General features: G+C 41.0%; 1 protein-coding gene across 3 annotated transcripts in view; it reads left to right on the top strand.

The window, feature by feature from the left end:
* Positions 1-5,495, top strand: part of srpk3 (SRSF protein kinase 3) — a 33,858-nt gene extending 28,363 nt beyond the window's left edge. For all 3 annotated transcript variants that reach the window (XM_080734067.1, XM_080734065.1, XM_080734066.1), the window contains 4 exons: positions 1,356-1,463; positions 2,256-2,325; positions 3,124-3,216; positions 3,356-5,495. In XM_080734067.1, coding sequence (XP_080590193.1) covers positions 1,356-1,463; positions 2,256-2,325; positions 3,124-3,216; positions 3,356-3,537 — 453 coding nt within the window. In that variant the 3' untranslated portion in view covers positions 3,538-5,495. The remainder of the gene's footprint in view (positions 1-1,355; positions 1,464-2,255; positions 2,326-3,123; positions 3,217-3,355) is intronic.
* The last annotated feature ends 7,182 nt before the right edge of the window (positions 5,496-12,677 follow it).

Genomic DNA, 12,677 nt, shown 5'->3' with positions numbered 1-12,677 from the left:
GCTGATGCCGGGCAACAAAGTATTATGGGCTGTCATGTCTTTGACAACGATGCGCTGATAGGCTGTTGCTACAGACAGCGGAAGTTTTCGGAGCAGCAGCTACAGCAGTAGCTCAGCCATAGTTATAATAAGAAGCTTCAGCCACCAACAATGCAACTAGTTATAAATCAGTGGGGTTTCATTCACGCAAAACATCATCAACGTGAATACGTTTGCAGGATTGTAATCTTATCTCCAGAGTTTGACGCGACGTGCCACGGCCCGTGACGGCTGCCTCTCTGCATGGATGTTGTTCTCCCATGGTTCTCCCCACCGGGGTAAATGGATGTGCTGTGTGGCAGCGCGCCGCATCCAGTTGGGGTTACCGTGCGGCACTTAACGTGCGTCGATACCCGCGATGCGACGCTGCGCAGCCGTCCGCGTTCTCCCCTGTCTCTGACGCGCGACACCTTGTTTTCATATCGATATTCACGTTGCGACACAAGCATAAATTATTCGAAGATTATCCCAGTTTGTTAAAAGAAACCAGAGCACTAGCGCAAAATATCTCTGCTCCATTGAACATTCTGTTCTCCCTGCTTTAAAGGGTTGTTTCTCTTCAATCAAGTAAGGCCCCCAAATGATTTTGGAGGAGTCCCCAGCCCAGATGACAGTGAAGTCATAATTTAAGGACCCTTTAGAAACGGGAAAAGACCATTACTGCATGAAGCCTGGTGGGCGAGGTTATTACTGTATCAACAAACTACTACTACAAAAAAAAAAAAAACACACATCAGCCATTGTAAAAAAATAAGAAAGGGATCCCTAATTATGTAAGATGAACAATAATGAGTGCAAGTGGCCATGACTGAGGGCAAGTAGAACATGACCTGTACTTTCCAGACGGACAAGTGCCTCTGAGACCATGGTGTCAACCCCTTGTTGGTACTTTTTTGTATCTCAGCCTACTATTTAAGATTGACCGACATAATAAAAATAAGCGAATATAAATATATTTATATATATATATATATATATATATATATATATATATATATATACATATATATATATATATATATATATATTAATTGTTTTATTTTTTCCCCGGACCCGGGCCTGTTTCAAAAAAATATTTGTGGACCTTCAAGATTTGTATTTGAGGACCCCTGGCATAGACTAGAGTGTATAATTGACATCGTTTTCTACTTCCACCCCAGACAAACGGTAGGGGTTGGCACTTGGCAGTGGAAGGGACTATACACAAAGGGGAACTTAGCAATGACAGAATTAGGGAGAACAGGAAAACAATAGAACATTTCTGTGAAATAAATAATAATATAAGGATAATCCTGATTTTATTTGTGTATTTTCAGTATAAACATTTCACAGAAGACATTCAGACCAGGCAATACCGGGCGGTGGAGGTTCTGATAGGAGCTGAGTACGGAACTCCAGCTGACATCTGGAGCACTGCCTGTATGGTACGACACCTCATCATATTTCTACGCACACATCAATACATCTTAACCTATTTAGAATGGGTACACATTATTGTGTATCATTATTTTATGCTTTAACTATTGAAAAATAGCAGATATACAAGCTCACAGCGCGGCACCGCTGCAAGCTTGTAGATCTGCTATTTTTTTTAAATCGTGAAAATTAGAATTTTGACCCGATTCTATAAGTGTCTTTTGAATCCGTCTAAGATTTTTTGAAAAACCTATGTTTCTCTGTCAGCAATCTGGCCAGCCATCGTCAAAGAAAAGGTCCTTTTCACTTCAACTGGAGCTCAGTTAGACTGTTCTTGAGAGACTACTATGTCAGTGGTTCTCAAACCTTTTCATGTGGAGGACCCCCAAAATGATATTTATTTGGCCACGGACCCCGCATCTCAAAATATTTACTTCCAGGGACCCCCCAGAAGCAAAATTTGAGTTACAAACGTTAGCTTTGAAAATACATATATTCAAAGATTTGCACACATTTTCACGACTTTTTCAAAAATATTTTTCACTGGTTAAAGCATTCAATAATTCTAGGCCTAAATTAATATCTTACATCTTCCATATTTTTTATCACTGAGGGAAATAAAAAGGCTATTGTCAAATAGATCCACTATGGAGCATTAACTCAGAAATTAGAACCACATAAGTATTCATACAAACACTGGCCATGATGCAAAACACATTTACAACACAATGCTGACTAACTGACTGGATGACTGAATGCATTTTTTATTAAATATGTTGTATTGGTGTCATGTGTTTTAGGCATTTGAGCTGGCAACAGGAGATTACATGTTTGAACCTCACTCAGGAGAAGATTACACCAGAGATGAAGGTACTAGATAGATATGGTATTTAAGACATATACTAGAGGTTCGGGAGATCTAAATTATGTCGCCAATCTCCATATATGGAGCTGATGATTTGTTTGCGCCTGATGAGGTTAGACATTAGACATGTATTATACTAGAGTACATACTGTAAGTATGCGACACGTTTTCAGTCAAAGATATAAAGCAATGTATTTGCTTTCATGGAATCACAACTATCAAGATGAAAAGTAAAAGTGTAACACAGAGATTATATATTTCTGTTTATTAAAGTACTGCTGTATTATATTTTCCAACCATAATTGTGTTTTTACTCCTATCAAGTAACTTTGTGTGATTCCCAGTTCCCATCTGGCTCTTAATGCAGCCCCTAATTTCAACCTCTGTTTGAAACAAGCCCTATTAACGGATATCTCCCTAAAAGATCACTTTCTTTTGTTTGGCCAACTTTTTTTGGATAGGGTAGGATGAAGAAATTGGTCACAAGTTGAGGTCTTGTCTGTTTTGAAATGTACTGTAGTGTTGGATCAGTATAGATTGTTCAGCTTTTTGCTCACAGCAATGACTTATTATGTGAAGCTTTGGCCATAGGAACATCCGACATTATGACATAAAGATGACAGAAGAAACGGAAAAGCATTATAGTTCCCCTTTAATATACTGTACTGTAAGATGAATAGAAATGAGGGGGTGTGGGGTCTTATGTATACTGTACATCCAAACACAAATATTTACAGTACATTATACAGCCAGCAAGTCATAGTAAATATTAAGAATACTAACATAATATTTAATATTCACAGATCATTTAGCTCATATTATTGAGCTGTTGGGACCTCTCCCTTTGCCTTTTGCTTTATCTGGGCGATACTCCAGAGAATACTTCAACAGGAGAGGTGAGTGCATGTGTGCACGCGCGTGTGTGTGTGTGTGTGTGAGAGAGAGAGGGAGAGAGATATTTCATTCAAATTCTATTGTTTGACATTTCTCCTGAAAACAAATCATTAACTGTTTTCTCTCTCATGCTGTCTGTAGGAGAGTTGCGTCATATATCCAACCTGAAGCCATGGGGTCTATTTGAAGTCCTATTGGAGAAATATGAATGGCCATTAGAGCAAGCTGCTCAGTTCACAGACTTCCTGATGGTGATGTTGGAGCTGGACCCTCAGAAAAGACACACTGCTGCACAGTGTCTGGAACACCCATGGTTACAATAATGCACTGTACAACACACATTGCACACACACTACATACTGTACATACTGTGTACACTATACATACACTCCACACATAATCCCCACACCCAGAACCAAAAACAACACTCCACGTACATTACACCAGTGGTGCTCAAACCTTTTTCATTTCAAGGACCCCCGACCGAAAGGGTCCATTTGGAACCCCCTTACATTCACAGTTACAGAGCTGTAAGGGTCAATTTGGAACACCTCACGAGGAACCCAGAGGGTCCCTGCTGGACCCCACTTTGAGAACCACTGCTCTACACACACCCAGCACCTCCCAGCAACACACAACAGCACACAGCACATGCACACAAATGACTCAGACAGACTATTAAAGGAGATCTGAAGGACTTTTAGAAGCCAGTCTGAATGACTATTGAGATCATTGTTGATGTATTCGTAGAATCGTAGAAAATGCTGTTCACTCTGTTACCTTGGAACAATGACTTTCACTTTAACAATGACTTCCCCTATAGCAGGGGTCTTCAACAGGGGGTCCAGGACCCCTAGAGGGTCTTCAGAGTTACTACAGGGGGTCCTCCAAATCTTTGTGTGATAGAAAAGAAATTCCCTGATTATTTTTTTCCTTTAGCCAAAAATAGCAGATCTACAAGGTCACAACGCCTCGCGCTGCGAGGCGTTGTGAGCTTGTAGATCGGCTATTTTTCGCAAAGGGGTTTAGTGTAGAGGGGAAAAAGAGCAGACTAAGTACAGAGTGAAAGGTCAAGTTTATTAAGTATTGACGGTTCAAGTGGTTAAATATCTGAAAATACAAATTTACATGAATCCCAAATACACTGATGATCGTGCTGTCAAACGATGAAACTATATGGAATCTGTGAACAGGTTGTGGGGGTCCCTGCTTCATCTCTCTCTCGACTAAGGGGTCCTTGGCCTCAAAACGTTGAAGACCCCTGCCCTATAGTATTGCTAACCTTAACCGGAAGCTCCAGGACAACTAGCTAGTAGCTACCCGTTGACTACCAGTGTCTCAGGATGAAAACAACTGGTTACTGACCGATAGAGTTGGCTTCTAAAAGTCCAGGGTCCGGTCGCTGTTTGCAACTGAATGATGATGATGATTAGCACAGCTCTAGAAGCTCCTTGGGTTTGTATTTATTGTTACTACTACTACTGTTTAAATCTAAAGTTTAACGTACTGAAAATGATTATTATAATTATTAATGTGACATTTATTTATTGTGCTTGTTTTTTTCTGCCATATTACCAGTTTACACTGTTACTGTACGTCACACACTGTTAATGTCACAAACTTCTGTTTGACTTTAGTGCCTTGATAACCTCCCTCTCCCCCCTCTCCCAATACACCAACATAAAACCCCCAAATACCAACATACCCCCCATACAACATAACCCCCATTATGTACCAATATCCGATGGTCCTATGGGACTTAGGAAGCCGACGACCCTAACCCTACAACATACCAACATAACATAACCCCCATCACATACATACCCTAGTACCGAACATACCGCCTACAACATACATTAATGTACCAACAGACCCCTCATGATGTACCAATATACCTCCTATAACAGTGGTTCTCAAAGTGGGGTTTGTGGTCCCCCAGGGGTCCTTTAGGGGGTTTCCAGGGGGTCCCCAACAAAATGATCGATTTAAGCCCTTTATCCCTATTTTATACTTCTTGTGAAAAGAATTGAATAATTCTGAAAAAATGTTAACACAAATCTTCTCTTATGGGGGTCCCTGGCACAAAATATATGTTAATTTGGGGGCCTTGATGTGAAATCGAGAACCACTGCCCTATGACAACATACCACCCTTATACCAACCTACCCCATACCACAATATCCCATACAACATAATCCCACACCATTTTCCTTACACAAAAAAGGGATAAACAGAACATAGGAAAGAATATTGTCATTTTTCTACGTGTTTCCGTGTGGAATGCATCTATTTGTGTAGAAAAAAATAAATGAAAGAGTTTTCTTCCCATTTCAAATCTCAATAAAATGACATGGAACGAAAATGGAACCAGTAGGGCTGTTTTATGTTGTGATGGTAGAAGATTAATCAGATCATAATCATTCCCCATATTTCACTCCCTCTCGTGATCTGTTGCTTAAATCACTACTACTTTTTATTGTTTACTAGTATAAATAAGGGGAAGGCCTAATGTTGAACCCAGAATAGGAAAGTAGTTTGGTAATCTGACCTCTGAGAGCTCATGGAGTACTGTTTACCAATTTGAATCCTAGGTCTTCCATTGGTGCCTTGACCCTGAGCAAATTCCCCAATGGAAGTGAATGAATATACAGTAATAGACCAAAGGTCAAAGAGAGGCCGATGTAACAGAGTAGCCCTGCCAGCTTATAAGTCTATCTCCCCTGGCCAAGGCGGAGTTTCCCTTTGACTCGCCAGACAGGATGCCTGGGTTGGAATCCTGGGTGTTCGGTTAACACTAGCTGTTGTGAGGTAGGTTTGAGTATGGGCCTCTTAAGTCTGTGTGTCACATGAGGGCCTCTTCACATGCAGCTGGCATCATTTGATTGGTCGCTAAAATGTCCTCCTCCAGCCCAATAAAGCAGGGGTCAGCAACCTTTCTGACATGACGTGCCGTGTTCTAATTTCGTTGATAGTCAGATGCCATATCAACATACGTTGAATTATGTTATAACATCACAACAGATCCAACCTATATTTCATTTTTCTTCTCCTTTTTTAAAATACAAAACAATAATGAACAAGACTGCACCTCTAACGAGGAGCAAACTTGCGCCTTTTATCAAGGTAGTCTCCAGGTATATAATATAGGTATATATACCTGAAAAGGTAGTCTTGAGATATACTTAGATGACATATACCACCTAGATGACATACCTATTCTGCTCTGATCCTTTCCTCTTCTCCTTTTGTCTTCCTCCTCTCCTTCTCTTCTCCTCTACTGATTTTTTTCTCTATTTCTCCTATATATACCTATAGATGACATATACCAAGTAACTCTCAGATGTTGCGAGGACTTCATTTCATTTACTACATTACTTTTTTACATTTGATTTGAAAAGAAGAATCCTCTCTATCACACTTATGCCAGTGTGCCAGTGATCACCCTCCCCTGTGCCCATGGCATGTGTGCCTAAGGCTGCCGACCCCTGTATCGTTGGTACAGGGTGACATCACTGTCAGGAACCATCGCAATGAGCTTTCCCATCATTATTGATAAAATATGTAGGCCTAAACATATTCACTTTCTGAAGCATTTAAGAAAATGTCATCCTGTAAAACCAACCATCCAGAATATATTTTGTGAATATGGCATGATGTGTTCCAGTTGGAATGCGTTACAGGGCCAAAAGAAAACTCCATTGGGGCCAAATCCCACGGGCCTCCAGTTGAATATCACTGGTCTAGCAGATAATTGTCTTTATTATTTTGGAAGTGGGAGGGAAGGGGATAACATTTCTAAGTTTTAATACTAATCTGTGATGTAATTCTTGTGGTGTCATAATGATGACAGGAAGGATGACTGCGCAAATTGTCCGTATGTATGTATATGTGTAACGCGTCACCTGACAGTATGGTTCCCCTGACACATCATTGTGACATCACAGGTGACATCGCAGTGATGTCAGATACTCAGAACAGGGATCTCCATATATAGGCATAAACAGGTGACATCACAGTGATGTCAGATACTCAGAGCAGGGATCTCCATATAGGGGCATAAAAGGGATTCTGTTAGGGATCTCTATATATGGGCATAAAAGGGATTAGTGATGTCAGATACTCAGAACAGGGATCTCTATATATGGGCATAAAGGGATTCTGTTAGGGATCTCCATATATAGCCATGATTGTATCCCAGTCCAGATGATGTCCTGTTAGGAGAACCACACTAACAGAATCCATATATGGCAAAGACAGATGGCGTGACCTCGCCCTATAGGGCGAGGACGCTTTTTGCCCTTAGATGTCTTACTGGTGTCTTTGTTGATTATACCAGTTGTTGAAGCTGGCCAACACGCCTTTACCAGCAGGCTGCACCTGAGGTGGGGTATGAAATTTGGTATATGTTTTTTTTTACCCCTCACATACTACTTTTTGAGGCATATTCTTTACCTTTACTAGCCCTTACCCGTTCAAAGATATGAGCTCCAAAATGATGTGCAGTGTGTGGGTTATGGGATGTGCACTGTGCACACAGTATATGAGGGATGGAAAGTAACTTTAACTGGTGCTTGCATGATGTAGGAGCATCAATGTAAGAAACCCGTTTTGTTTAATGGCTACAGAGATACTGTCCCCCCCCCCCCACGCCCCCCCCCCCAGCCCGCCCGCCCGCCCACCCGCCTGCACACACACCCGCCTGCCTGCACACACACACACACACACACACACACACAGAGCTGGTTAAACATTTTGCCTCAAGCTAGATGCAGAATAGATGTGCCTCATGATAGATGCAGAATAGATAGTAGATACACCATAAAAATGCTAATATACAGCATACGATTTGTGAAAGTAACAAACGGGCTTCACAGTTATGTCAGGTGTGTTCATATGCTTATGGTGATGCGATTTCAGATCAATTGCTCCAGCCACTGAGGAGAAACGCTGTGACAGACACTCAGACACTCAGACATTCGCAAAATTATAGTATAGATAGTATAGTGTATAGTAAGTGAATGGGCCCAAACTTTTACCCCCTATAAAAATAATTGCTCAATGCTGACAGGCGGTCAGCAGGTGGTTTCATGAATGTATATTATGTAGACAACATTTTAGGCAAATAAAAAAATATATATGCCAAATGTCATACTTAAGCCAGTAAAGGTGTTGGCAGCTGGACACTAGGGCAGGAAGTGCATTTCTCTCCGGAGGATATATGGTTGCATCCTTGGACCAGACTAGGCAATGTAGGCATATTGTCTCGGGTGGAGTGATCAGACAGAGGTGCACTTCCAGCACATTTCAGCAGACCAAGAAGAAGTAATTGTTGACAGAAAGGAAAGAAGGAGAGACAAATCACAGACGGTGACTTTCAGGCAGTACTGCACATACTGCACATAGGAGGCAGAGAGGAAGAGCAGGCTCAGTTAGCTGAGCTTCTAGTCTGTAGGTGTACTGTCCAAAAATGTGTTTTGCACAAATCCGCCTCCTGGTGGCGCTATAACAGGTCCATGTGAGAAATTCGGGGCAGAGGTTCTGCTCTGGCACCCAGGGAGTGTGTGTGTGTGCATACTGCCATCGTGGCAACGGTGTCGGAGGTGAGCTGTTCACAGACGTACGGACAGGCAGGAGCGCAGCCATGGTAGAAAGCTGGCCCACCCATAGATTTTGCCCCCTCCCCCTAGTAAATACTAGTAAAAATGGAAAATAATGATAACTGATAATGATTATTGGGACATTTCAATACTTGATTGTATTTCATTTTATTTTTAGTAAAATGATTTACTAGTAAAAATGGAAAATGTAATGATAACTGATAATGATGATGCATCTTTTACATTAGCAGCAGTTGGCTACTGTGTGTTTGGAGGGGGCCCACCCTGAAGTTGCCAGGCCCAGCCTATTTCTCTGTTCTAGCTGCGCCTCTGCGGACAGGGTGCAAAACATAGTCTCTCGACCATGCCTTTTGGCCTGGTGTAGACAATTACGCTCTCCATAATTTGATGGATGGGACCAGGGGGCCATTCCTAATGGTTTGAATGGATTCAGCATCCCCACAAACCCCTAGTTAGACATCCCACAAGCTCATATTGGCCAATTAATATTCTTCTGGTGTTTGTACCAGGTTTTCTCAAGTTTGATTGGCTCCCACGAAGTTTCCTTGAGTGGAAGCGTCAGCGCTTGGCAACGTGGGTACCCGCTGTTGAAGTTCAGTTGGAAAGGTTGAATTTAATTGAGAGGTGTTAGAATTTAATTGAGAGGTGTCTTCACCAAAGGTGAAGAAAGACATTATTTTGCAGATGGCTAAAAAAGTTCATAATCATAATAATTGGTAAAGAATGTATTATATTGTAAAGGCAGCACTCATTTGCACACCAGCAAGCATGCCACAGGTACATGACCACTTTAAGGATAGTTTCATTGTGATCTCTCAAAACATGCGTGTGTAATATAACAATATGCAATATAAGTGCAATATTGGCTGATTTATAGTGAAAATAGTTGTTTCGTTAATGGCTTTTTAACATAGCACATCATTGTTTTATTTTTTTTATTTTTATCTATAATCACTGATTGGAATTATATTTTTGGGGAGTGCATGATACCCCCTTCTCTTGAGCGTGTGACTCTGCTACTTTTGCTATTAAGGAATTTGAATCTTGAAAAGTTACCGTTTTGGACAATATGAGGTTTCTACCCGACAGAGACGACCTCGAGAGCAGTCAGATGCGCTCTGTTACTTAAGACAGCTAAACGCTCTAATTCATAACGGGTACACATTGTGTATCATTATTTTATGCTTTAACTATTGAAAAATAGCAGATATACAGGCTCACAGCACGGCACCGAGTGCCGCGCTGCGAGTTTGTAGATCTGCTATTTTTGAAAAATCATGAAAATTAGAATTTTGACCCGATTCTATAAGTGTCTTTTGAATCCTTCTAAGGTTTTTTGAAAAACCTATGTTTCTATGTCAGCAATCTGGCTAGACATCGTCAAAGAAAAGGTCATTTTCACTTAACTGGAGCTCAGTTAGTCTGTTCTTGAGAGACTACTAAGTCAGTGGTTCTCAAACCTTTTCATGTGAAGGACCCCCAAAATGATATGTATTTGGCCATGGACCCCCATCTCAAAATATTTAGTTCCAGGGACCACCCAGAAGCAAAATTTGAGTTACAAATGTTCGCTTTGAAAATACATATAGTCAAAGATTTGCACACATTTTCACGATTTTTTCAAAAATAGCAGATCTACAAGCTTGCAGCGCGGCACTTGTATATCTGCTATTTTTCACTGGTTAAAGCATTCAATAATTCTAGGCCTAATATGAAAGGGCTCCTCATAATATGAATATTGTAAAATGATTCCTTTGCATTGTAGTGACTCGTGACTCGAGTGGACTCCTGGGGGGAGTCCCTTGGTCCGAGACCCAATACCGAGGGAAGTAGGGGTGCTGGGGGGGCGGCCGCACCCTCTCCACCAGGTCCCACTACTACTTGTTTGGGTACCCTAACGTTTAATTTCTCTTGGTTCACGGGCTAAAAAGTTAGGGAACCATCATGCTTGCTGTAGTAGACAGTGGTGTAAAGTAACTAAGTAGATTAACTGAAAAGCTCTGGGAACTGAATGATTATATGAAACTGGCACATGTTGTCTGTCTGTTGGTACGAAGAAATCCATCTAATATAGACTATATCTTGCTGGCTGGTGCATGTGGAGAGGCAAAGGGAAAGCCGTTCCCGATTGTGTTACATTTAGCTAAAAAATAGACTGCGGAAACCCAAATAAAACACGATCAAAACCGCATAAAACCGACAATTTTCGCGCGTGTGCATGAGGAGCGCGTGACAGCCCCTCCTACTGTAAATTAGTTCCTGCGGCTATGCCGCAACCGAGTCAAGTCCAAGTCAAATTAAGGGTGAGACTGGGACGAGACAGAGTCAATGAAAATGTGGACACAAGACCGGACTCGAGACGAGTTAAGGACTCGAGACGAGTCAAGGACTCGAGTACTACAACACTAATATAGAAAAGTGTGATGCATCGCAATGCATCGTAGAATCAAATCGAATCATTACCAGGTGAATCGTAATCGAATTGAATCGGGAGAGTGGTGCCAATGCAGACCTCTATAAATAAAGGGGGAAACAAAGTTGTGGATGAGCCTCAGTCAGTTTTTCAAATATCTCAATCAGTAAAGGTGTGTGTCTTTAACTCTGATGGTCAGCGGTTGAAGTCTCACTCTATTTAAATTGCATTGCACAAAACCTGACCGTGTTAACGCATTTAAAATATTTGAAGATAAAATAAAATGCTTTTTTGAGAGTAGTTTTCAATTTATGACATACTTCGTTGTGAAAATAGCCGATCTACAATCTCACAACTTTTCGGATAGCAATGCGTTGTGAGCTTGTAGATCGTCTATTTCTGTTAGGGGGCTCCATGAGCCAATGGATATTATAAAGGGCTGGCTTCATTAAATAAATAGTGGTGTCAAAAATAATCAATAATCGAATAATCAAATCGCTAATTCAATTCAATAATCGAAAATTGAAGCCTAAATATAATTATATATAATTATAATACTGTATATAATATTATAGATTTTGTAATTCTAAATAAAATATGTTGTTCAGTATATCTGACTGAAAAATGTGCCATGTTTTGCAGTAATATACATCATTGGTGTGGACTGGTGTGAACTTGGTAGGTTTTTGTTGTTCTGATTTTTATCTCAAACAAAGTTAACACCAAACTATACCAATTTCCATTTGGCTTTCTATGAACCCCAAGAATCTAAAGAATACGCCTCAACAAAAAATAATGGTTTGAATTTAGCATCCCCAAGAATATGCTCATATTGGCCAATTAATATTCTTCCGGTGTTTCACACCAGGTTTTCTGAAGTTTGATTGACTCCCACGAAGTTTCCTCGAGCGGAAACATCAGCGCTAGACAACGCGGGTAGCTGCCCTCCGAATTTAGCCCTTACCCGCTTCCGAAAGACTGACCGAAAAGGTTATGGGTCGGAAGTCATTCTCAACTTTGATTGGCTCCTACAAATGACAGCATGCAGTGACGTGTCACCCCCCAGAACGCTTTTTCTTCTCATTAGAGATTGAAAGTTCTCACTCACACTCTACAGTATTTGTCACAGACACCTTGCTCACACACATCTCTCCTCTCCTAACCTCAGTGTTCAATCTTTCCACTCGGACAAAACAAGAGAAATGCAGCGGACACTGGAAAATCGTTCAGATTGGTTGGATCACATGCAGCTTCAGGTCCAACTCCGGAGTCTTTTAGCTATTTTCGGGGAAGCGGTTTCAAGTGGTTTTCAGTGAAGTGGGATTAAAACAACAACAAAAAGGAATTTGAAGTGGTTTGAATGGTTTTCAGTGAAGTGGGATCAGGACATAATGGGCCCCTGATGAGTTGCAAAGTCAGGACATTTGAGTGG

Source organism: Nannobrachium achirus, assembly GCF_963921795.1.
Source record: "Nannobrachium achirus genome assembly, chromosome: 9".
NCBI lineage: Eukaryota > Metazoa > Chordata > Actinopteri > Myctophiformes > Myctophidae > Nannobrachium > Nannobrachium achirus.
The sequence above is the reverse complement of the archived record's forward strand: the minus strand, read 5'-3'. Positions and strand labels throughout refer to the sequence as shown.